This window comes from Mesoplodon bidens (genome assembly GCF_964165515.1).
Source record: "Mesoplodon bidens genome assembly, chromosome: X".
Taxonomy (NCBI): domain Eukaryota; kingdom Metazoa; phylum Chordata; class Mammalia; order Artiodactyla; family Ziphiidae; genus Mesoplodon; species Mesoplodon bidens.
Genome location: NC_138163.1, coordinates 27,893,299 through 27,920,792, shown reverse-complemented (window position 1 = coordinate 27,920,792; position 27,494 = coordinate 27,893,299). Strand labels below are relative to the sequence as shown.

The following is a 27,494-nucleotide window of genomic DNA, read 5'->3' as shown; positions in this document are numbered from 1 at the left end:
CTCAGGACCACTCTGATATAAAATATTATGTGTTGATGGGTATGTGTTTATTTACATGTCTGCATGGGTATGCATTTACATGCATGATTCTGTGTCAATTAGCATGTACATGTTAAGTATAGTACATTGGTTCTCAAACTTAATCTAATATCAATTACCTGGATAAAATCTCAAATATTTCTGGAGCTTATCCTCAGAGATTCTGATTCAGCTCAGCTGACATGGGGTGCAACTGTTTGTTATATGCACCTTAAGTGATTCTAATGCAGGTGGTTTATGCAGACCACATTTTGGGAAACAATAAGATAATGGTTTAGAGTGAGCTCTGGAGACAGGCTGCTAGTGAGTGGCTGTAGGTGTGGGCAAGTCAACTTGCCTCTCTTAACCTCAGTTTTCTCGTCTGTGAAAAATGAATAATAGTACCTGCCTTGCGAGGTTGCTATGAGGATTGAATGACATATATTGATTTAAAACATGTGTCATTTGATGTGCCTGATGCACCATAAGTGCTCAATAAATAGTAGCTCTTATTATTCCTGTAATGCTATTTATATTAATCACTACACTAGGAGGACTTTAAGACATGGTCTCTGCCCTATAATACTTACAATTAAGAAGACTAAAGCACATGAAGAAACTAGAGGACATTTAAACATGTTAAATTGTGGGATGCTAACTTTAAGGGTGGGTAGTAAATAAGAATCTTAAGACTGAAGTGACTGAGAGCCAGGGAAGGTTTAGCATTTTGTCTGGAGGACTTCACTGTGACCAAGGACTGGTAATAGTAAGATAAGTGTAGTACTACAATTGCAGGCATACCTAATTTTATCACGGTTCGCTTTATTGTGCTTCACAGCTATTGCATTGAGCAACTCTGTTGGCACCAGTTTTCCGACAGCATTTGCTCATTTCATATGTCTGTGTCACATTTTGGTAATTCTTGCAATATTTCAAACATTTTCATTATTATTTTATTTGTTATGGTGATCTGTGATGTTTGATGTTACTATTGTAATTGTTTTGGAATTTTTTAGCAATAAAAAATTTTAAAATTAAGGTATGTAGTTTTTTTAGACGAATATGCATATTGCAAACTTAATAGGCTACAATCTAGTGTGAACATAATTTTTATATGTACTGGGAAACAAAAAAATCATGTGACTTCCTTTATTGCAATATTCACTGTATTGCGGTGGTCTGGAACTGAACCTGCAGTATGTCCTAGGTCTATCTGTATATAAATTAGGATAGCACTTTCCACATGTCAGGTGTTCATGGAAGGAAGGTGTCAACTTGAGCTAGAGAAAGCTTCATGGAGGAGTTAGAAGTCGAACAGGTCCTCAGTGGATGGGGAGGGTTTGAATGAGTGGAGAGGAGAGGAATAGGACATTCGAAGCAAAGGAAGTAACCTGTGTTGGGCATAGAGATGGGAATGGAGAGTACGTGCAGCTGGCACCAGTCACATTGTGTTCCTAGAGTTGTGCACCAGAGGGCACTAGTCACCTAGACCACAAGGATAATGGCAACCATCATCGTTCTCACTGCCCCTCAGCCCAGAATTGTGCAGTGCAGTTGTCCTTAGTGCACGCTAGTAAATAGTGAAGAGGTAGGGAGGGGCCAGTTCCTGAGGGGCTACTATGACCAGGAATTTTGGTCATAGCGTATAACCTCACTCCCTGAGAAGGGTTTAAAGAACCTGGAAAGCTGAAAAGGTGAAAGGGGTTGCAGACAATGCGAGTGCAAGTCAGGGTAGGTTTGGGACAATAGGTCCTGTGTCTCAGGAAAACTAGGGGTGGGGTGCTGCTCTTGTATAGCTTTCCCAACATAGGAAAGGGAGATGCAGTTATCCAAGACTCTGGACACGTTGCCTTCTGAAGTCCTGGCTACTCTGCTGGTGGCCCTATGGCAGGAGAAGGTTTCCACTCATTTAGAGACCATATATTTGGTATTATCTTTATGCCTAGCTCAGACCTATTAAGTACCTCACTTTGGCTGACACTTTATAGATTATAAGTAACTTCTCTGCCCATTGTCTCACTTTGTTCTTACCACGTTCTGTGAAGAAGAGTCAGAGACAATTAATTCCATTTCACAGAGGTAAAAACAAAGTCTAAGGAGTGTGTTGACTCAACTTAGATTATGCAGTTAGTAAGTGATGTCTTCTCACAGCCCAAGTCTTCTGACTTTGACAAGTTGATATTTACAATATCATTAGCTTTCCACCATGTAAGATGCTATGTAGAGAGAAATAGAAATCAATTAGAAGTCATGGTCCCTGCCCTCAAGGGGCCTAGAATTTTTGGAAGATCTAAACATGCTAGCATTCTGACTTTAAGCAACTCCACTCCCATCTCTGGGTTGAAGCCTTTTCTATAAAATAATGGTTTGCACTATATGACCTCAAACATTTTGTTTCCCATCCTCCTAGAAATAAACAGCCATCGAATCACAGAAAACAGCGCATGATGACATAGTGTAGTTGGGTGAGGAAATAATCACTCAGGACAGCTTGGGAGGCTACTGCAGAGTCCAATGGCTAGAGCTACTGTGAGGAAAGAAGAGGGGAAATCGAATTGGGGAGAAAGCCCTAGCTGTCTTGTTGGTGCTAAAAATTGTTCACTCTGATATCCACCAGTGTGCTGGTCCCACAAATACGCCGTATGTTGGCTCTTTGAGATACCTCTCTACTGATTCATCACCAACCCCCTTGGTGCTCACTGATTTTAGCTAAAAGTGGGGGTTAATCAACAAGGACATATCTTAGAGGAGGATGTCACAGATCCTGTGGTGTGTCAGAAAGAATTCAGGGTGGTAAGAATCTGGAGTCACTGAAGTGAATGAGAACCAGGAAAGGGTTAGTCTCCTAAAGCACCCACTCTGGAGGGCTTCAGTGTGACGAAGGACTGGTAATAATAAGATAATTGTAGTCCTACAATTATATAAATGAAAGATAGCGCTTTCTACATGCCAGGTGGTTTCACAAGTGTTTTTACAGGAATAACTCTTTTATTCATTATGATAACCTTATGTGATAGCAACTGTTATTTTCCCCATTTTACAATTGTGGAAACTGATGTATATTATGCACTCTCTATCCACCTCTTTTCCTCAGAGCTCTTCTCTTCTTAATTCTCTCCCTCCACTTTGAACCTCACTCATTATCTGCCTTATCTTCGGATAACATTTTATTCCAATAATGTTCTACTGTATAAGATAAAATGCCCAAAGTCTAGAATTTTGAGGATTCCAGAGTCAAGGCGCCTTGTAAATCTAGCCAACCATAGCTAATACTCCCTTCTGCCCTCCCAACCTCATAGAAATGTCTTCAATGGGACATCTTCCAGGAAGTACCAGCTAGTGACTGAGAAAACAGGGAGAGATTGGAAATGCAGGCAGAGAGGCTGCCTCGAAGCCAAAGGGATTTAGAAGATTTAGAGAGCCTTTTGAAAGTGTGTCAGGGGGACACTTTGTCTTAAAAGAAAGGCCTCCTGGCCCAGATGCTTGAAAGGAAGGGTGAGGGAAGGTAGAAATACATGAATGAAAAAAATGTGCAGGGCTGTAACCTGACTTATGGGCTAAGACGGTCCATGCAGTGTACTTTGGGGCAGGCTTTAAACAAACAAAAAGCAAAATCTCTCCTCCCATAAAAGTCTTGGGTGGTTCTCCAGGAAACGCCCGTAGAATTCAAATGTAAAATAATAGCTAGTGGGAAGCAGCTGCATCGCTGCAGGAGATCAGATCCATGCTTTGTGACCACCTTAGTGGGGTGGGATAGGGAGGGTAGGAGGGAGAAGCAAGATGGAGGGGATATGGGGATATATGTATACACATAGCTGATTCACTTTGTTATACAGCAGAAACTAACACAACACTGTAAAGCAATTATACTCCAATAAACATGTTAAAAAATAAATAAAAAGTCTTTAGGAAGTTTTGCTCAGAGATTATGGGCTTCTCTCATTCTCTGCTGCCACCTGGTGGACATCAAGACGTAATGAATAGGGGGTGGGGGCCGGCCAAGCTGACCACACACAGATCCGGTGCTGCTGCACTACGGCCACGGTGCAGCCAGCGCCCGGGACATGTGCTGATTCGATCCCTCCAGAGAAACCGTGTGGCTGACAGGGTCTTGGTGCTCCGGCTGGGTGTGCCTCTGAGGTGGGAGAGCCAAGTTCAGGACACTAGTCCACCAGAGACCTCCCGGCTCCACTCCACGTAATATCAAATGGCAAAAGCTCTCCCAGAGATCTCCACCTCAACGCTAAGACACAGCTCCACTCACCGACCAACAAGCTACAGTGCTGGACACCCTAGGCCAAACAACTAGCAAGACAGGAACACAACCCCACCCATTAGCAGAGAGGCTGCCTAAAAATCATAATAAGGTCTCAGACACCCCAAAACACACCACCAGATGCGATCCTGCCCACCAGAAAGACAAGATCCAGCCTCATCCAACAGAACAGAGGCACTAGTCCCCTCCACCAGGAAGCCTAAACAACCCACTGAACCAACCTTAGCCATGGGGGGCAGACACCAAAAACAACGGGAACTATGAACCTGCAGCCCGGGAAAAGGAGACCGCAAACACAGTAAGTTTAGCAAAATGAGAAGACAGAGAAACACACAGCAGATGAAGGAGCAATGTAAAAAGCCACCAGACCTAACAAATGAAGAGGAAATAGGCAGTCTACCTGAAAAAAGAATTCAGAGTACTGATAGTAAAGATGATCCAAAATCTTGGAAATGGAATGGGGAAAATACAAGAAACGTTTAAGAAGGACCTAGAAGAACTAAAGAGGAAACAAGCAACGATGAACAACACAATAAATGAAATTAAAAATTCTCTAGAAGGAATCAACAGCTGAATAACTGAGACAGAAGAACGGATAAGTGACCTGGAATGTAAAGTAGTGGAAATAACTACCGCAGAGCCAAATAAAGAAAAAAGAGTGAAAAGAATTGAGGACAGTCTCAGAGACCTCTGAGACAACATTAAACACACCAACATTTGAATTATAGGGGTCCCAGAAGAAGAAGAGAAAAAGAAAGGGACTGAGAAAATATTTGAAGACATTATAGTTGAAAACTTCCCTAATATGGGTAAGGAAATAGTCAATCAAGTCCAGGAAGTGCAGAGAGTCCCATACAGGATAAATCCAAGGAGAAACACACCAAGACACATATTAATTTATCAAAAATTAAATGCAAAGAAAAAATATTAAAAGCAGCAAGGGAAAAACGACAAATAACATACAAGGGAACCCCCATAAGGTTAACAGATGATCTCGCAGTAGAAGCTCTGCAAGCCAGAAGGGAGTGGCAGGACATATTTAAAGTGATGAAAGGGAAAAACATACAACCAACATTATCCAGCAAGGATCTCATTCAGATTTGATGGTGAAATTAAAACCTTTATAGACAAGCAAAACCTAAGAGAATTCAGCACCACCAAACCAGCTTTACAACAAATGCTAAAGGAACTTCTCTAGGCAGGAAACACAAGAGAAGGAAAAGACCTACAATAACAAACCCAAAACAATTAAGAAAATGGTAATAGGAACATACATATCGATAACTACCTTAAATGTGAATGGATTAAATGCTCCAACCGAAAGACGTAGACTGGCTGAATGGATACAAAAACAAGACCCGTATATATGCTGTCAACAAGAGACCCACTTCAGACGTAGGGACATATACAGACTGAAAGTGAAGGGATGGAAAAAGATTCCATGCAAATGGAAATTAAAAGAAAGCTGGAGTAGCGATTCTCATATCAGACAAAATGGACTTTAAAATGAAGACTAGGGCTTCCCTGGTGGCGCAGTGGTTGGGAGTCCGCCTGCCAGTGCGGCGGACACGGGTTCGTGCCCCGGTCTGGGGGGATCCCACGTGCCGCGGAGCGGCTGGGACCGTGAGCCATGGCCGCTGGGCCTGCGCGTCCGGAGCTTGTGCTCCGCGACGGGAGAGGCCGTGGCGGTGAGAGGCCCACGTACCGCAAAAAAAAAAAAAAAAAAAAAAAAAAAAAAATAAAGACTATTACAAGAGACAAAGAAGGACACTACATAATGATCAAGGGATCAATCCAAGAAGATACAACAGTTGTAAATATTTATGCACCCAACGTAGTAGCACCTCAATACATAAGGCAAATGCTAACAGCCATAAAAGGGGAAATCGACAGTGACACAGTCTTAGTAGGGGACTTTAACACCCCACTTTCACCAATGGACACATCATCCAAAATGAAAATAAATAAGGAAACACAAGCTTTAAAAGATACATTTAACAAGATGGACTTAATTGATATTTATAGGACATTCCATCCAAAAACAATAGAATACACTTTCTTCTCAAGTGCTTGGGTTACAAATCAAGCCTTGGTAAACTTAAGAAAATTGAAATCGTATCAAGTATCCTTTCTGAGCACAACGCTATGGGACTAGATACCAATTACAGGAGAAAAATCTGTAAAAAATACAAACACATGGAGACTAAACAATACACTACTAAATAACAAAGAGATCACTGAAGGAATCAAAGAGGAAATCAAAAAATACCTAGAAACAAATGACAATGAAAACACGATGACCCAAAACCTACGGGATGCAGCAAAAACAGTTCTAAGAAGGAAGTTTATAGCAATACAATCCTACCTCAAGAAACAAGAAACATCTCAAATAAACAGCCTAACCTTACACCTAAAGCAATTAGAGAAAGAAGAACAAAAAAAAAACCCCAAGTTAGCAGAAGGAAAGAAATCATAAAGGTCAGGTTAGAAATAAATGAAAAAGAAATGAAGGAAACGATAGCAAAGATCAATTAAACTAAAAGTAGGTTCTTTGAGGAGATAAACAAAATTGATAAACCATTAGCCAGACTCATCAAGAAAAAAAGGGAGAAGACTCCAATCAATAGAATTAGAAATGAAAAAGGAGAAGTAACAACTGACACTGCAGAAATACAAAGGATCATGAGAGATTACTACAAGCACCTCTATGCCAATAAAATGGACAACCTGGAAGAAATGGACACATTCTTAGAAAAGCACGACCTACTGAGACTGAACCAGGAAGAAATAGAAAATATGAGCAGACCAATCTCAAGCACTGAAATTGAAACTGTGATTAAAAATCTTCCAACAAACAAAAGCCCAGAACCAGATGGCTTCACAGGCGAATTCTATCAAACATTTAGAGAAGAGCTAACAACCACCCTTCTCAAACTCTTCCACAGTATAGCAGAGGGAGGAACACTCCCAAACTCATTCTACGAGGCCACCATCACCCTGATACCAAAACAAGACAAAGATGTCACAAAACAAGAAAACTACAGGCCAATATCACTGATGAACATAGATGCAAAACAGTAAAAAATACTTTAAATTAGACATTCACTAAAAAAAAATTTTGTACAGCTTTTAACTTTTATTTATTTAAAATATTTTTGTTTTTAATGTATGTTTATTTAAAATATTTTTATTTTAAAAGCTTTATTGAGGTGTAATTGATATATAAAAACTATATATATCAAGTGGACATACAAACAGAAAGATGTGAAATAAGAGTTGACTGAATTCAGGAAAGTAATTGAAGATATCATCGTAGAAATGATCAAATTGTAATTGAAAATCACCATAGAAATGGTGGTTAAATTGTAATTGGTAATTGAAGGACAGCTTGGCTGGATGTAAAATCCTTGGCTCATAGTGTATTTTCTTGAGTTTCTTGAAAATGCTACTCTTTTGTTGTCTTGTTTTCCATGTTGCTATTGAGAAGTCTGATGCTAAGCTGATTTTCATTCATTTGAACTTACTTCACTTTTTGCCAAGAGGCTCTAAGGATTATTTCTTTACCTTTAAAGTGAAAGAGTTGCACTGGGATTTTTCTTGGTGTTCACTGGGTCAGTTTTCCCAGGTACATGGTGAGCCATATCTGTGTGAAGATCCAGGTCTCCTTTTATTTATGGTTTTTTTCTTTTAATTGTACTTTTAAAGATTAGTTCTATTTTATTGTTGCATAGGGAATACATGGGTATAGAATGATATCAAATAAAGATTGATTCGGAGAAATCAGGTAGTAGGAGGATACAGGTATTATAAAAAGGTAGTAATATAATGGTAACCACTGGAACACAACTACAAATTTACCTAAATAGAAAGAAAAAAGAGAGACCACGTAGAAAAACACAGTATATGTGATAGCATACAGCATGATTGCTCTTGCAATGTGTCCATTTAGCTGGGCTACAGCCCCCAGTTATTCAAAAACTATGTGTTGCTGTAAAATAAAATCTTGCAGATGCAATTAAAGCCCCTAATTATTGACTTTAAGTAAGGGAGATTATCCTGGATAATCTGAATGGGCCTGACTCAATCAACTGAGAGGCCTTAAAAGCAAGGCTGAATTTTCTCCAAAAGACAGAAGAAATTTTGCCTGTGGATGACAGCTTTGGCTTGTGCCTGTGGAGTCTGGGCCTGCCCGTGATCTTCGCTTTATGACTATGGATTTCAGGCTTCCTTAGCCACCCCCACAGCAAAATAAGCCAATTCCTATAATAAATCTCTCTCCACATACACACCTACAGAGACACAAAAGAATGCATGCACACACACATCCTACTTTCACTACTTGTCCGGATTAACCCTGACTGATACACACATTAAATTTAAAATAAAATAGCATGACAGAGTTGAAAGTAAACCTGTTAGTCATATCAATAAATGTGAATGTGTTTAATTCACTATTTAAAAAAATTATTCAGGGAAAATACAAGATGAGCCTGGAGCACCTTGTAGTATTAAAAAGTAAGGAAGTGCTAAGAAAAAATGGTGGGGCATGTCAAAGGCACATGGGAGTCAATCTGAAAGAGCTCCCAATGGCCAAATATGGAAAAATCTGAACAAAAGTATAAATAACATAGTACTGGATTATAACCTGAAATATAAAATAAATATTTATGGGTCCTTAATGGTATAAATAAATGATTGAATAAATAAATTAATGGAGGAATAGAGAAAAATAATCCTTACAAAGGAATTACACATAATTTATGCAGATTCTCCACTCTAGGAGTTGGAACTTAATTATCACCAACCTCTCTCCTCTTCCCCCACCTCCCCGCATCAGTGTGGGCAGGAGTTACTGACTTGTTTCTACCTGGGGAAAAAGTTAACTTCTTACGTGTCCTCTTACTACCTCAGAACTGGCAGCGGAAACTCTCATTTCAAATCCTCTGTATGCTTCAAATCTCTTTGACTTCCCTTTCTGTTACCAGCTGGAGAAAATATGCACTTAAACGTACTCATGTGATTTGGCTAGGCTCACCTGAATAAAGGTCAACTGTACCATATAATATAACAATCACAAGAGTTGTATCTCTTCATATATACAGGTTCCAGGGATTAGGCCAAGACATTTTAGGGGCCATTTTTAGAGTTCTCAACACACTGTTGTACAAATTTGCATTGAAAATTAAATTCACACTTACAGAAAACTGATTTGTGTGAAGAATTAGATCTTTATAGAAAAATTGTTCTGCAAGAATCATCAGCTCTAGGTATAACACAATTTATATTTCAGTATTATTTATCAGAAATGTATTCCAATATTATCACAGCCTATAAATATATGTTGCTTTCATTATGACAATTGAAAATGAGATTGCTAAAAGGATAAATTTTGAGTATCCAATAAATGACTTTGCAGAGTGAGCCAGAAAAACCTTATGACCAATCACGATATCACATTAATAAAATATTATTTATTGTATTATATAAAATTATGACACAGTTTTTTGCAATTTATAAATTTGTATTGTTATTCATGTGTGATTGTTACTACTATTACATTTTATATATAATAAAATATCTTAAGGGAAAACATTGATATTTTTGTACCTTTAACAGCACTTTTTCTCTGGTTTTTGAACAAGGGTCCCTGCATTTTCATTTTGCAGTAGGTCCCACAAATTATGTACCCAGCCTTGACCTGACAAGAACATTACAAGAAAAGCAAATTACAAGCCAATATCCTTTATGAGCATAGACACAAAAATCTTTAATATATATTAACAATTTGAATACAGCAATATATAACACAGATAATGCATCATAAACAATTAGTGATTACCTCAAGAATCAAAGTTTTATTTCATATTCAAAAAATCTATCAAGTTAATTCATAAGATTAACAGAATAAAGATTAGAAAACCATATGATAATCACAACAAAGCAGAAAAATTTGGCAATACTCAACATCAACTCAGAATTAAAAGGAAAATCTCAGCAGACTAAGGAACTTCTTCAGCCTGATAAAAGGTATCTAGAAAAACCAACAGCTAACATAATTCTTAGCAGTAAAATACTAAATGCTCTCCCTTTAAAGTTAGGAAGAAGGTAAAAACATCTGCTCTTACCATTTCTATTCAGCATTATACTGGAGACCTAATAAATGCAATACAGAAATAAAAATAAATAAAAAGCACAAACATTGAGAAGAAGGAAAGTTAAACTGATTTTTCCCATAATCAACATGATTATTTACATATAAATCCTAAGGAATCTTCAAAAAATAGAAACATGAAAGGGCAATATATGAAAACCGATTGTATTCTTGCAACAAATAATTGGAATATGAAAAGTAAAAAATATTTACCAAAGCATCAAAATAGGCATATATTTAATGAAAAATGTGTAGGTCTCCTACACTGAATACTCAAAATATTGAAGACCTAAACAAATTGAGGGACATAACATGTTCACTACTTAGAAGACTCAATATTTTTAAGATTTGAATTCTCCACAAATTGATCTCTACTTTCAATGGAATTCTGATTGAAACTTCAGCTGGGTTTTTTTTTTGGTAAAAATTGATAGGCTGTTTCTAAAAGTTATATAGAAATGCATCTTGGCTAGGATAGCCAAAATAATCTTGAAAAAGATTAAAGTAGGAGAACTTACACTATCTGATTTTAGTATCTAAAATAATGCTGCACACTATTTACAATAGCCGGGACATGGAAGCAACCTAAGTGTCCATCGACATATGAATGGATAAAGAAGATGCGGCACATTTATACAATGGAACATTACTCTGCCATAAAAAGAAACAAAATTGAGTTATTTGTAGTGAGGTGGATGGACCTAGAGTCTGTCATATAGAGTGAAGTAAATCAGAAAGAGAAAAACAAATACCGTATGCTAACACATATATATGGAATCTAAAAAAAATGGTTTTGAAGAACCTAGGGGCAGGACAGGATTAAAGATGCAGATGTAGAGAATGGACTTGAGGACACGGGGATGGGGAAGGGTAAGCTGGGATAAAGTGAGAGAGTGGCATGGACATATATACACTACCAAATGTAAAACCGATAGCTAGTGGGAAGCAGCCGCATAGCATAGGGAGATCAGCTTGGTGCTTTGTGATCACCTAGAGGGGTGGGATAGGGAGGGTGGGAGGGAGATGCAAGAGGGAGGAGATATGGGGATATATGTATATGTATAACTGATTCACTTTGTTATAAAGCAGAAACTAACACACCATTGTAAAGCAATTATACTCCAATAAAGATGTTAAAATAAATCAAATACATAAATCACTAAAAAGAAAAGAAAAAAGTGATATCTGTATTTTGTAAAATTCAAAAATGTCAAGACATCAAAAGACATTATTAAGAAAATGATAAACCACTGTACTGGAAAATATATGTGCAAAATATGTGACTGACAAATGGTTCACACCCAGACATTTAAAGAACTCTTACAAACCAATAATAAAAATAAACAACCTGATCAAAGGTGGACTTAATACTTAGACGTTTCACAGAAGAGTATCCACCAATGGATATTCTTGGATACTCTATGGATAATAATGATGCTCACCAGCATTAGTCATTAAATTAAAATCGTAATGATATATTACTACACACACACCGAAATGGATGAAATTAAGAAGCATTTAGAGACCACAGTCTGTATGCTGTGGTGGTTAATTTGCTACTACGTTCGTATGTTCTAGGCTTTTTCTATGATCAGAGCTATGAATTAAATATTTGTTAAGAAAAACTGTATTATGAATTCATACTAATATTTCTAATTTAAATATAGGATTATAGAAATTTTTCTTGTTCTATTTTATATCTGTATCTCTTTTCTCAAATGTTGAAAATCTTGGTTCCCAATGACATTAGTAAAATGGTTTGTTTTATTCTAAAATATTTTATAGTTTCATAACAATTCCAATACTTTACTAACAGTATGGTTATTGATAACACTTTAAGATTTGTTTGCAGCTAGTTTTGTTCCTAAGGTATAACCTACTAGTCATAGTTATTGTTTTAAATTCACTTGAAATAATTCCTCTCTCTGTGATTAAGGTTAGGTCATCATCTCAATACAATGTTAGGTTCATCAGTTTCATTTTGTGTTTTAATTTGTAGTGATTACTTTGATATTTTGATTTATTTAATTTTAAAAATAATTTGTAAAACAGCTACATGGTTCCAAAGACAAATATACAAAATAAGATAAATTTACATAAGATTAGCTGTTCTTTTCATCCTGTTCTCCTGCTCCTCTTATAGGTAGCCAACTTTATTATTTTTACCTTATCTTTCTAATATTGTTTTAAAATATAGATATAAATACACATTCCTGTTCTCCCTCTTTCTCAGATAAAATGTAGCATACCCTATACATTATTCTGCACTTTTTAAAAACCAAACACTAGGTCCTGGAGATCATTTAGTGGCAGTACTTAGAAAGATTTTTCATTCCTTTTTACAGCTGCATAATTTTCCTTGTGTGGATAGAAATAGGTTATTCAATCGGTCCCTAAAGCGTGTACTTTAATGGAAGAGCATCACTCAGCAGGCCTGGGAATGAGGCCCCCAGGGCATTAAAGAAAAGTGTCAATTATTTACAGTTATTTGGATTTATTTGGGCAGTTATTATTTGGGCCATTATTATTTGAGCAGTTATTTGCTCAAAGAGGAAGTTGCTCGGGCTTCCCCGGTTGCACAGTGGTTAAGAATCTGCCTGCCAATGCAGGGGACACAAGTTTGAGCCCTGGTCTGGGAAGATCCCACATGCTGCGGAGCAACTAAGCCTGTGTGCCACAACTACTGAGCCTGTGCTCTAGAGCCTGCAAGCCACAACTACTGAGCCCGCGTGCCACAACTACTGAGCCCACGAGCGCAACTACTGAAGCCTGTGTGCCTAGAGCCCATGCTCTGCAACAAGAGAATCCACTGCAATGAGAAGCCTTCACACTGCAACAAAGAGTAGCCCTTGCTCCCCGCAGCTAGAGAAAGCCCATGCACAGCAACAAAGACCCAATGCAGCCAAAAATAAAATATAAATAAATTTATTTTAAAAAAAGAGGAAATTGCTCAAAAGGTGAGGAAACTATTTCAATACTGAGCTGTTTCCTGGCAAGAAGGAACTGTAAAATCGGACTAAGAGTGAAGGGAATTAATATGATGCGGGGGGGAATTACAATCCTTGAAAGAAAATGATGTCTTGGTTCGTTAGGGGAAAATTTTTGCTTTGACAGAAAGATTGCTACTTAAGGAACTGCCATATTGGAGGCTGAATGAAACACAGTGGTATAATATAACTACCTAAGAGTCTTTAATTCCACATATCACTGTAGAAATTAATAATTTTTTTAAATTCAGAAGATGTTTTCCCCCTAGCTATGAACAACAACAACAACAACAGCAACAACAACAATTGTTAGAGGGGATTTGATATTGTCCTGACACTGCTTATTCTTTTATTGGGTTTCCCATCAATTATTTCATTTAATCTTTGTAACTACCCTTACAGGTGTGTATGGCAGGTATTATTTTCCCCATGTGAGAGATGAGAATATTCAGAGGTGTGAAATAACTTATCCAAGTCCACTCAGGTATCTAGTAAAAATACTTTCCATTCCTAACCCAGTGCTCTTTCCATGACACCAGAAACAGTATAGTAATAACAAAACAAGGGCTATTCAAGCCCTCTCGTGAAACGTTGAAGTTTACTCACCACATAAAATGCTTGTGCTCACTCTAAACTCAGCAGTCCACTAAAAGGGTCTGGGGATAGAGTAGAGAAGAGAGGACTGATAATAATCAGGTAGACCAACAAGATAATTTAATAGCTACATTAGTTAACTATTGTTACATAACAAATTACTCTAAAACCTAATGACTTAAAGCAACAAATATTATTTCATATGGTTTCTGAGAGTCAGGAATCCAGGAGAGACTTAACTGGATAGTTCTGGTTCAGGATCTTTCATAAGATTGCAGTCAAGTTGTCAACGAGAGATTGAGAATTTGCCACCAAGCTTGCTCATGTATTTGTGGGAAGGCCTCAATTCCTCTCCAGCTGTTGACCAGAGTCCTCTATGTTTTGTCATGCCCCGTGGAATTCTCTATGAGGCTATTTGACATGGAAGGTTGTTTCCTTCTCCCAGAGTGAGTGATCGGAGAGAGACAGAGAGCAGAACTGAGTGAGAGTGTCCAAGATGGAAGATGAGATCTTTTATAACCTAATCTCAGAACTGACACACCATCACTTCTGCCTTATCACACAGACAAACCCTCCTCTGAATACCAGGAGGTGGGAAGCATTGGAGAGCCACTATGGAGGCTGGCTACCAAAATAGTTAACAATGAGAGAGAGTCTTACCAAATGCCAGATACTGTGCTGAACATTTTACCTGAATTAACTCATCTAGTCCTCACAGCAACAGTGTAAGGTAGATTCTATTATTACTCCTATTTTACAGATGAATAAACTGAGGCTCAGAGTGATTAAATAACTTGCCCAAACTCACAGAGCTAGAAAGTGGTAGAGCCAGGATCCAAATCCAGGCAATTTGGCAGTATACCACGAAGTATATTTCTTCTATGTTCAGGTATTTGTAATCATTATGAAGGAAATAAAATAATGCAGTAGAGTGACTGGACTGGGAAAGCAGCCAGGGATTTTTTGGGTTTGTTTTGTTTTGTTTTAGATTTCATTGTCAGGGTAGGCCACTCTGTGGAGGTGTTGTTTAAGCTGTGACCTAAATGATGAGAGGAGAGCTGATCTTATGAAGACTTGGTAAAAATCCACTTCAGACAGAGAGAATATACTGTGCAAAGACCCCAAAGCAGGCAAGGACTTGGTACTTTCAAGAAACGTAAAGATATCAGTGTGGCTTGAGTGTATCAAGCAAAAAGGGTTGTTAGCTCTGAGGTAGGTTTAGGAGTTAAGCAGGGGGGGAGGTTATTCAATTATTTTAGGGACACTGTGAAATAAGCAGCAATATCCCCATTTTAAAGATGAGAACAAGGTGAAGAAATTGTGGGGTTAAATGCCTTGCCCAAGGCCACAAATTTTAAAAGGCCAAACTAGGATTTGGCCTCATTTTTTGCCTTACTGTGTTGCCTCCTTCACCTCTTCCATGCAAAGTGGGGTTTTTTGTTTGTTTGTTTTTGTTTTTTTGACATGTGTCTTGGCTGTTCCATTAGACCGGGGGAAACTCCAAGGGCTTTTCCTCCTCCTAGTGCTGACTTGTACTGCGTCAGAATGTACATTTGCTGGCTCTAGTAAGGGTGGCAGAATGAACCCAAAGAAAGCATCATGCTTCCCAGAAGGCAGGTGCTATGCAAGTCTGACAGATTATGAGTCTATCAGCATAAACATTTGTAACATCTATAAAGATAAAATAGGCCTAAACTCAGTTCAAGGATGGCTATAGCACAAATATTTTGCATGTGTCATAATAATGGTGGTTTTATTTTCTCACCGAACTACTTACCCAGCCTTGGTCCTGGTTGTCAATCATCTGCAGCTATGGTTTTGATCTCAGGCTTAGAGAAAAAGTTCACACAATCCCCTTTCTGGTGTGAGGGAATCCTCTCCTCCAGAAAACATCTATTAAACTGGTCAAAATTATCAAAGGAAACCTTTTAAAGTCTCTGGAGATTGACCAACAGGTTTACACAAAATTGAGAGACGCTGATTCAACAAATTTGATTGAAACTTGCAAGAACAGTGGCAGGCCATGGCAGCTGAGCTGTACCCATCCCTCCCTCAGTTCCATCTGTAGAAAAACTACTCCAGCCACACTGGGCAGACTGGACTGACTCAGATACAGCCTTGTAAACAACCTGTATCTTCCCCAGTTTCCTGGTCTGGAACATCTATACTGGAAAGGTGGTGGAATCTGGTGAATATCCAAAGTCTCCCATCTCTGTGCTGCAGAAATCTATATTGGGTGGACGACAGCAACCAGCTGGTGGTGCCTCTTTCATCAAATCACAGCACCTGCTCTATAGGGAGGATCTGGGTGGATTATCATTGAAAAACAGTGTCCCCCAAATCCTTGTATGTCATAGCACTGAGGTTCTCCCTGAGAGGAGTCGTAGGACAAACTGCAAAGACTGGCAGATCTGGCCCAGCCAAAGAGTGTAGATTTCATTTGGATCAGAGAGTGGAGGAATTCATGCCCCCGGGGTGTTGTTTAACACTATAAAACTCACAGTGGCTAGCAATCAGAGGAGGGTAACAGCTTGGTGATACCAACAGAAGGAGACCAGACATAAGTTTTACAGGTATATCAGGAAAAGAGATAGTCTAATAGAGTCCTGTTAAGATCACACTCATCCCCTGTGGTCTGGAAGACTTCTCTATGCTCAAGGCTGCACTTTATTAGGGATGACTAGAGAAAGTGCTTCCAAAATAAAAATCCCTGACTGATTGGTTTTCTCCCAAACTGTGAAAGCAGTCTCCAAGCCACACACAGATCCAACAGTAAAGGATGAAAACTTCACTGGATCTAGGGACTTATGTAAAACTTTTGACTAATTGATGGCTTAACCACTAAGTGATGCTGACTCAAGAGCAACCCCTAGGAAGCCAGACTTAAAAATAAAAATGGAAAAAAAAATCTCAGCAGAAACATTTGAGGCTATCCACTACAGGGGAAATACCTTCTCAGAATTAGTCCAGCCAAGTCACTAAATAAATAAACAAACAAACAACAACAAGCCCCAGAAGGAGGTTAATTTTAGAGTTGCTACAATATTCTCTAAAATGCCCAGTTTTCAACAAAAAAATTATTATATATACAAAGAAACAGAAAACTGTGACCCATATTCAGGAAAAAAATGTAGACAGACAAGCACGAAGAACTACAATCCTTCAGCCTGTGGAACAAAAACCACATTCACAGAAAGGTAGACAAGATGAAAAGGCAGAGGGCTATGTACCAGATGAAGGAAGAAGATAAAACCCCAGAAACACAACTAAATGAAGTGGAGATAGGCAAGCTTCCAGAAAAAGAATTCAGAATAATGATAGTGAAGATGATCCAGGACCTTGGAAAAAGAATGGAGGCTAAGATTGAGAAGATGCAAGAAATATTTAACAAAGACCTAGAAGAATTAAAGAACAAACAAACAGATGAACAATACAATAACTGAAATGAAAAATACACTAGAAGGAATCAGTAGCAGAATACCTGAGGCAAAAGAACGGATAAGTGACCTGGAAGACAGAATGGTGGAATTCACTGCCACAGAACAGAATAAAGAAAAAAGAGTGAAAAGAAATGAAGAGAGCCTAAGAGACCTCTGTGACAACATTAAACACAACAATATTTGCATTATAGGGGGCCCCAGAAGGAGAAGAGAGGGAGAAAAGACCTGAGAAAATATTTGAAGAAATTATAGTCAAAACTTCCCTCCACACAAACTAATCAGCTTCTTTTCCAAAGTCATTTTCTGGAGCTGAAGAGAAGAAAGTATATTATGACATTTTGACATCTTAAAAAACCTTTCTGGGGCTTCCCTGGTGGCGCAGTGGTTGAGAGTCCGCCTGCCGATGCAGGGGACACGGGTTCGTGCCCCGGTCCGGGAAGATCCCACATGCCGCGGAGCGGCTGGGCCCGTGAGCCATGGCTGCTGAGCCTGTGCGTCCAGAGCCTGTGTTCCGCAGCGGGAGAGGCCGCAGTAGTGAGAGGCCCGCGTACCAAAAAAAAAAAAAAAAAAAAAAATACAGATATCCAGAGCCCTCCTACAGAGAATCTTTTTCAGGAGGTCTGGAGTGGGACTTGAGAATCTGTGCTTTTGACCATTGTCCCAGATTATTCTGGTCCTCTGCACCTCCTCCCTCATGTCTTCAATCATGGAATTCCCTAGAAGGCACCAACTCCCTATACCAAGGATGGAGAGGCAGGCTGATAGGCAAGAAGGCTCTGGCTGTAGAAAGGTTTGTCCCCAACTAAGCCTATTTCCTCTGCCTTCCATACCCTGCTGACATTACTAGGTCTGAGGTTTGAAGCCACAATGCAGAAAACCAGTTTTCTCCCTCATTCCCAGGTCACCAGCAGTGACAGCCATGTTCCTCAAAACTGAAAATAGCTCCTGTCTCCTCCCTAACTCTTTCCATGCTTCGCTTCTCCAGACTGAGCAACCTTACCACCCTCTATGTAACTAACTGGCTTAAAGATATTGTGGCCTCACCAGGGGCTGAACAAACTGAGCAATTGCCTTCAGCTTTCATTGCTTTTCTAGGCATGGCAGAGCAGCAGTAGGTGGCAGCTGTGTCCCAAAGTGTCCCCATTCTCTCTCCCTTCCTCCCTTATTTCTACTCCCCCTATGGTTCTGTCCCGGAGTGACAGGCATTATGGGAATACTGTCTGTTTGCTGCTTCAAGTCCCATCAAACCAACATGTTGAACACTGCTGTATATACTTCCTACAGAGGGCACATTAGTTTTGCTTGGTGAGCACGCCCTAATTGGGTTCCCAGAGGGAACTTCTAATACTAGTACAGAGAATTAAGAACCAGCCAACAGATGGGGTGAGAAGCATGATGGGGAGGGTGGCAGCCAGGATTGCACATCTCCTGGAGTCTGTATCAACCATAAGACTGACAGGCTGGATCTGGGGGAAACAGCCAAGCTCCCAGTGGAAAGATCAGGTGGCAGAATGAAGTAGTTCTTCACAATATTTACACAGCGAATCTCTGCCCACTCAGGGATTTCTTTACAGATTTTGAAATCAGCCACTTTGGACATGCTGGTTTTTGTTTTGTGTTATTTGAGGGTTTTTTGGGAGAAGTGGGTGTAGGGGAAGGAGGGTACTTTTCTCCTGGGTTTCTTGGGTGGCACATAAACTCAAATCATGAGGCCCATGCCCCAACTCAAGATATCCTAGCCCAGTAATATTCAGCTTGTGTGCTGCAGACTCCTAATTGCAACTAGTCTGTGAATCCACACACTTGGATGTTCCATACTTTCATAGTTGGATAACCTAAACTTTTTGAGATACCTTTTTTGAGTCCCTGCTTTAAGAACCTTCTTTGAAGTCTCAGTTCTTAGTTTTTCCTTTTCTCTATCCACAATTATTCCCTTGATGATATGTAGTCCCCTAGCTTTACTATCTCAATCCCCTCCCCCAACTCTACTGCCAAACCCTCTCCACCTACAGCCTTCTCCACCTTAAAACCTTGAAGTCATCCTTGACACTCCTCTTTCTCTCACATCCTACATGCATCTGTCAGCAAATGCTGTTCTACCTTCAAAATACTATATATCCAGAATCCAACTACATCTCCATACTGCTTCAACCCTACTGCTATACTCCTCTTTGAAGCCAACATCCATTTCTCTCCTGGATTTCTGCAAAAGTTTCCTAACTTTCTCCCTTCTGTCACTCTTTCTATTTAAAATCTGTTCTTAACCACCAAGAGATATTTTCTTTTAACTGAAAAATTTTATTGAGATAATTGTAGGTCACATGCAGTTATAAGAAACAATTCAGCGAGACCCACTGACACTTAGCTCAATTCTCCAGATGGTAACATTTTACAAACCTACCATGTAAAATCACAACCAGGATATTGGCATGTAGTTCACTGATTTTATTCTGATTTTCCCAGTTTTGGTTGTACTTATTTGTGTGTGTGTATTAAGTTCTATACAATTTTATCACATATGTAGGTTCATGTCTCCACCACCACAGTCAAGATACAGAACATTTCTACAAAGATTCTTTGTGTTGCCCTTTTATAGACATACCCACGTCCCTCCCACACTACTCCTCTGCCCTGTCCTTAAACCCTGGCCACCATTAATCAGCCCTTAATTTCTAAAATGTTGTCCATTCAAAAATGATATATAAAGGGAATTACACAGCATGTAACGTTTTGGAATTGGCTTTTTGTTGTTTTTTTTCCTCAGCATAATTCTCCAAGTTGTTGTGTTTATCAATAGTTCTTTCCTTTTATTGCTGAGTGATATTCCATGGATTATTAGTTTGCTAGGGCTGCCATAGCAAAGTATCACAAACCGTGTTGCTTAAAACAACAGGAATCTATTGTCTTACAGTTCTGGAGGCTAGAAGTTCAAAATCAAGGTGTTGGCAGAGCCATGCTCCCTATGAGACTCTTTCTTGGTAAGAACCTTTTATTGTCTCCTCCTAGCTCCTGGTGGTGGCCATTAATCCTTGGCTTGTAGCTGTATCAGTCCCATCTACTTACGTCATCACGTGGCCATATTTACATCATCTTCCTCCTGTGAACATCTGTTTCTGGGTCCAAATTTCCCCCTTTTTATTTTATTAAGTGGTGGATGGCAAGGGGATTTCAAGGGGAGATGAGGATTAGAGATAGAGCTTACATGTCTAGGTAATGTTGCTCAACAGTATGGTGCAGCCTCTCTGGGTCAGAGGACTCTGAAGGACAACAGTGGCTTGGGGGCTTTAATCTGTGGCTAAAAGATGTTTGGTGTAGTTTTGTGGGATATGCAAAGCAGGCTAAAAATGGCTAAAAATCTGGCTGTATAAAAATTAGAGCTTGGCACTGATGTGCTTTTGATAGAGTGGGTGCTGGCCTGCTTTGAAGAAATAAACAATATAGGGCCAATACGCTGAGGCCACCTTTGACTCATTTATATAACACAGGGTCTTTTGGGAACTCTATATTTAACATGTTGAGGAACTACTAAACGGTTTTCCAGAGTATACCATTTTACATCCCTACCAGTAGTATATGAGTGACCCAACTTCCCTGTATCCTTGGCAGCATTTGGTGTTGTCAACTATTTTTTTTTTTCTTTGCGGTACGTGGGCCTCTCACTGTTGTGGCCTCTCCCATTGCGGAGCACAGGCTCCGGATGCACAGGCTCAGTGGCCATGGCTCATGGGCCCAGGGGCTCCGCGGCATGTGGGGTCTTCCCAGACCGGGGCAGGAACCTGTGTCCCCTGCATCGGCAGGCGGACTCTCAACCACTGCGCCACCAGGGAAGCCCGTTGTCAACTATTTTTAATTTTAGTCATTCTGATAGGTAGGTAGTGATATTTCATTGCAACTTATTTTGCATTTCCCTAATGGCTGATGATGTTGACCATCTCTTGATGTACTTATTTACCATCTATGTATCCTCCTCAGTGAAATCTCTGTTCATGTATTTTGCCTGTCTTCTAATTTGATTGTTTTAACTGTTGAGTTTTGAGAGTTATTTATGTACTCACAATACTTGTCCTTTGACAGATATATGGTTTGCAAATATTTTCCCCCACCTTGCAGCTTGTTGATTCATCCTCTTAACAGAGTCCTGTGCAGAGCAAAACTTTTCTATTTCGATGAAGTTTAATCTATCAGTTTTTCCTTTTATGGATTGCATTTTTGGTGTCAAGCTTAATAAATCTTTGCTTAGCTCTAGACCCTGAAGATTCTCTCTTAATGTTTAGAGAAAGTTTTATAGTTTTACATTTCAGTCCATTGTTGGGAAAGCAGTCACTGCTGACCTGTCGCCCCTCCCCAGGCTTGCCCACTCAGAGCCTTGGACCTAGAACACTTCCTAACCAAAAGATAAGAAACCCCCCACAGCCTGTGCCACTCTTATTGCCTTGTGTGGGAATATGTTTCCCTGTTTCAGACTCAATATGACTCCTTTTTTCTGCTTAAGTGTGTGCATCATATGGCACCTGGCCGACCCCATTGCTATATCTGTCCCCTGCGGGGACATGAGGGGTGTGTGTAGGCCAATTTCCCTGCCGTGGTTGCTGAGAGGGACCAACACCCACTATTGGAGCTAGTTTTGCTCTTACTTGTCTAGGTAAGTAAAGTGTTGTTCCAACCACTGCTTGACTGTATTGTGTTTTCTTTGAAGACTCCGATACCAAGATCCTTGTGGTTGACATAGTTATGAACTTTGCTATCTTCTATGAAGTTGTAGTTCTCTCCTGGCATTGGTAACTGGTGTTTGTGCTTGATCATGATCCATTTTGAGTTTTTTTTGGTGGGGGATAAGGTGTGAGGTTCATTTTTTTATTTATTTAAGAAAATTATTTATTTAGCTGCGCTGCATCTTAGTTGCCGCACGTGGGATCTTCAGTTGCAGCGGGCGGGATCTTTTAGTTGCGGCATGTGGGATCTTTTTCTTTAGTTGCGGCATGCAGGATCTACTTCCCTGAGCAGGGATCGACCCCAGGTCCCCTGTACTGGGAACGTGCAGTCTTAACCACTAGACCATCAGGGAAGTCCCAAGGTGTGAGGTTTATTGAAGGGTTTTGTTGTTGTTGTTGCTATTGGTGTTTTTTTTTTTTTTGGCCTATGAATGTTCAATGGCTCCAGCATCATTTGTTGATAAGTTTATCCTTATTCCATTTAAAATATTTTGGAAATTTTGTCAAAAATCAGTTGGGCATATTTGGGTGGGTCTATTTCTGAGTTCTCTATTCAGTTCCATTGATCTATGTGTCTATTCCTCTGCCAGTGCACACAGTCTTGATTGCTGTAGGTATAATGTTGAGTAGAGTTATTCCTCCCACTTTGTTTTTTTTTTTGTCAAGATTGTTTTAGCTATTCTAGGGCTTGCAGCTTTCCATATAAATTTTAGAATAAGCTTTGTTAAGTCTACATAAAACTTTGCATGGATTTTTATAAGAATTATATTAAACCTATAAATCATTTTGGGTAGAACTGACTTTAGTGAGTCTTCTAATCCATGAGCACAGTATATCCCTCCATTTATTTTGCTCTTTTAAAAATTTGTTTCATTATCATTTTGTTATTTTCAACATACAGATCCTGTACAATTTTCATTAAGTGCATTTCCTTGGAGTGACTGCCAGCAGTATTGTATTTCTATTTTCAGTTTCTGCATGTTCATTGCTAATATATAGAAGTGCGATTGATTTTTGTGTATTGCTCTTGTATCCTGTGACTTTGCTGAACTACCTATTAGTTTTAGCAGTTTTAAAAATGGATTCCCTTGGATTTCCTACTTAGGCCACCATGTCATCTGCAAATAGGGACAGTTTTATTTCTTCCTTCCTAATCTGTAGGCCTTTTATTCCTTTTGCTTGCCTTAATGGCAGTGGCTATGACTTCCAGTACTATGTTGGATAAGAATGGTAAGAGTACATATCCTTGCCTTGTTTTTGACCTTAGAGGGAAGCATTCAGTCTTTCATCATTAAGTATAGTTAGCTGTGGGTTTTTTGTAAATGCTCTTTAGCACATGCTCATATCACATTGAGAGACATACTGTGTTCAGAGATAAAAAGACTACAATTAGAAGAGTAAACACATCAATTCTCCTGCAAATGATCTATACGTTATTTGCTCTCTATTCCTATTTTTCGAAGAGTTTTTTAGCATGAATGGGTGTAGGATTTTGTCAAATGTCTTTTATGCATTAACTTATATAATCATATGCTTTTTCTTCTTTAGCCTATTGACATGGTGAGTTATATTATTTGATTTTCAAATATTGAACTAGCCTTGCATGCCTGGAATAAATCTCACTTGTTATTGGTGTATAATCCTTTTATTCATTTTTAGATTCAGTTTGCTAATATTATGTTCAGGATTTTTATATCAAGGTTCATCAGAGATATTGTTCTTTGGTTTTCTTTTTCTTTTCTTTTTTTCTTTCTTTCTTTCATTTTTTTTTTTGTACTGTCTTTGCCTGGTTTTTGGTATCAGGGTAATACTGTCTTCATAAAATGAGTTGGGAAGGATTCCTCCTTCTATTTTTTGAAGGAGATTGTGTAAAATCAGTGTTAATTCTTCTTTAAATGTTTAGTAACAGAATTTTTCTGGGAGGGGAGGTTTCAAATTATGAATTCAGTTTCTTTGATAATTATAGGTATATTCGGATTGCCTATTTCAACTTGGTTTTGATAGTTTGTGTTTTTTGAGTAGTTGATCCATTTCATCTAAGTTGTCAGATTTATATGTATAGAGGTATTTTTAGTATTCCCTTATTCTCTTTTGATGTTTGTGGGGACTGTAATGATGTCCCCTGTTTTATTCTGGATATTGGTAATTTGCACCTTCTCTTTTTTTCTTTCTCAGTCTTGTTAATTGTTGTCGATTTTATTGGTCTTTTCAGAGAAACAACTTTTTGTTTCATTGATTTTCTCTATTGCTTTCTTATTTTCAATTTCATTGATTTCTCTTTTTGTATTTATTATTTACTTTCTTCTCCTTGCTTTGGATTTATTTTATTTTTCTAGTTTCTTGAGGTAGGAAATTAGACTATTGATTTAAGACATTTCCTTATTTCTAATGTTAAGTAGTTAGTTTTAGACATTTCTTTCTCAGCACTTTAGCTGCTTACTGCAATTTTTTTTTTTTTTTTTTTTTTTTTTTTTTTAGAGACCGGGTCTCGTCGGATGTCCGGGCAGAACTGCAGGCACTGCTCGCAGGCGCGGTCCCACCGCCGCCCAGCACGGGGAGTTTGACCTGCTCCGTGTCCGGCCTGGGCCGGGTCCCCCCCTCCTTAGACAACCTGGTACCCCCGGGCTCCCCCGGGAGCCCCATGTTGGTGCCAGGCCCGGTGCGGACGCCCGCTCTACACAGCGCGGTAGTCCCGAACCCCCGGGAACCCACGATCCGCCGACCTCAGCCTCCCGGGAAGCTGGGATTACAGGCGCGCGCCACCGTGCCCGGCTGCAATTTTTTTTATATGAAGTATTTTCATTTCCATTCAGTTCAAGGTATTTTTTGATTTGCCTTTAGATTTCCTCTTTGACCCATGGATTATTAAGAAGAGTGTTGTTTAGTTTCCAAGTGTTTGGGTATTTTTTTGTTATCTTTTGGTTATTGATTTCTGGATTGATTCTCCTATGGTTAGTGAACACTGCTCTGTATGATTTCAATTCTCTTAAATTTGTTGAGGCTTGTTTTATATACCAAGATATGATATATCTTGGCCAATGTTCTATTGGCTCTTGAAAAGAATGTGTATGTATTCTGCAATTGCTGGGTGAAGTGTTCTATACGTGTCAATTAGAACCTGCTGGTTGATTTTGTTTTCCAGATATTTTATATACTTGATGATTTTTTATCTAATAATTGTACCAGTTGTTGATAGGAGAAGGTTGAAGTCCTCAACTCTAATTAAGGATTTGTCTATTTCTTCTTTCAGCTCTGTCCATTTTTGTTTCATTTATTTTGAGTTTCTGTATTTTGGTGCAAACAGGATGATGCATTTATGTCCTAAGTTAGATCATGCTTCTTTTCTGTTGCAAAAACCTCACTATGATTCCCTATTTCATTCAGAAATATAGATAAGCGTCCTTAAAATAGTCTATAGGGTTCTATAAAATCCAGCTCCTGGTTACCTCTTTAACTTTATTTCCCTGTATTCTCCCTCTTACTCTGCTGCAGCCATACTTGCCTCCTTGACGTTCCATGAGCACAACAGGCACACTGCCTCTTTAGGGCCTTTACTCTAACTCTTCACTCTGCTAGGAATGCTCCTCCAATTTGAAATGGGGCCTGGGAGTACAGTTATTGCGAGAATTGTTAGCCTTACATATCAGCGAAGCCAAGGCCTTAAGAGAGTAAATGCCAATAAAAAACGTATCATATTATTGGTAGAGCAGGGGTGTTATAGAGAAAATGAGCCTGAAGCAGAGCAGTGAGAGAAGGTTAGATAAAAGCAGCAGCTCTGGTATTACATATAGGAAGAACTGACACCCCAAATGCCCTCATTTAAAAATTTTCCCCCAGCAGCCTGGCACTGGGTCTGAAATTCAAACAATGTACTTCTTTGGGATAAGCATGTAAAGCCTCTGAGGAATCTGGCAGTATAAAATCTTGTATAACTTAGATTTAATCCAGAGCTTTAAGAAATTTATTTGTCAACAACACATTTCCCTCCCTTAATGCCTGTCTTACAAAATCCATTTTGGGAAACATTGGGTTAAAGCTTTGTGTTTCCAAGAAAACTCCTGCTAAAAGGCTAAAGTTACTGAAAAGGCCTACCTAGTCATCAGTCTTTAATACTCTTTGGTCACTGTTTTATCCAATTAGCCCAAAGGTTGCAAACTATGGCAAAGGCCTCAGCCCTCCCCACCCCCCGATTCTGTAAATAACATTTTATCGGAACATATCCACATCCATTTGTCTGTGACTGCTTTCTCATTACAGTGATAGAATTGAGTAGTTGTGACAGAGATGTATGGTCAGCAAAGCCAAAAATATTGGGTTGGCCAAAATGTTCAAAAAACCTGAATGAACTTTTTGGTCAATCCAATATTTACTATCTGATCCTTTACAGAAAATGCTTACTGAGCCCTGGATTTACCTAATAGCAAGGCACTGAGATTTATGCTGCCTAACAAATGATACCATAGTGGTTGACCACAACAATTTATTATTATCTCTAATGGTTCTGGGATTTTAGTGGGCTCAGATGGGAAGTTATCATTTGGTGTCTCTCATGCAGTTACAATCAGATGGTAACTGGGCCTACAGTCACCTGAATGCTTAACTGGGCTGAACATCTAAGATGGCTCATTTGCATGGCTGGCAGTTAATGCTGGATTTCAGCTGGGAGCTTAGCAGTGGCTGTTGACTAGAGCACCTACATGTGGCCTTTCCCTTTAGGTTGGATTTCTCACAGCATGGCAGCGAGGTTACCAGAAGGGTCATTCCAAGCATAGGAAGTAGATACTGCCAGTTCCCTTAAAGGCTAAGCTTGTCATAATGACACTTTCACCTTATTCAGTTGGTCAAAGCAGTCATTAGGCCAGCCCAGATTTAAGGGGACTTGAGGAATAAACTCTACCTCTGTATAGGGGAAGGGCAACAGCATACATGGAAGGACAAAATTAATGCTGATTATGTTGACAAACCACCACCATAGGGAGGCAATATGAAGTGCTTGGAGAGCAGGGTGTAGAAGGTGTTCTCTGCAAAGAACTTTCAGGGTGACTGCAACCAACTCTGCTCTTACCTGTGCTTATTTTATATATATATATATATATATATATATATATATCTGTATATATATATATATCTATATATCTATATATATATATCTATATATATATATATCTATATATATATATATCTATATCTATCTATCTATCTATCTATATATATATATATATATATATCTATCTATATATATATATATATATAGATATAGATATAGATATAGATATAGATATATATTGAAGCTCAGAGCATTAGGAGAAGCTACTG

General features: G+C 38.9%; 1 protein-coding gene across 1 annotated transcript in view; it reads left to right on the top strand.

The window, feature by feature from the left end:
• Positions 1–27,494, top strand: part of ARHGAP36 (Rho GTPase activating protein 36) — a gene marked incomplete at both ends in the record, with an annotated part of 162,961 nt that overhangs the window by 17,884 nt on the left and 117,583 nt on the right. The window contains one exon of the mRNA XM_081222680.1: positions 20,378–20,444. Coding sequence (XP_081078806.1) covers positions 20,378–20,444 — 67 coding nt within the window. The remainder of the gene's footprint in view (positions 1–20,377; positions 20,445–27,494) is intronic.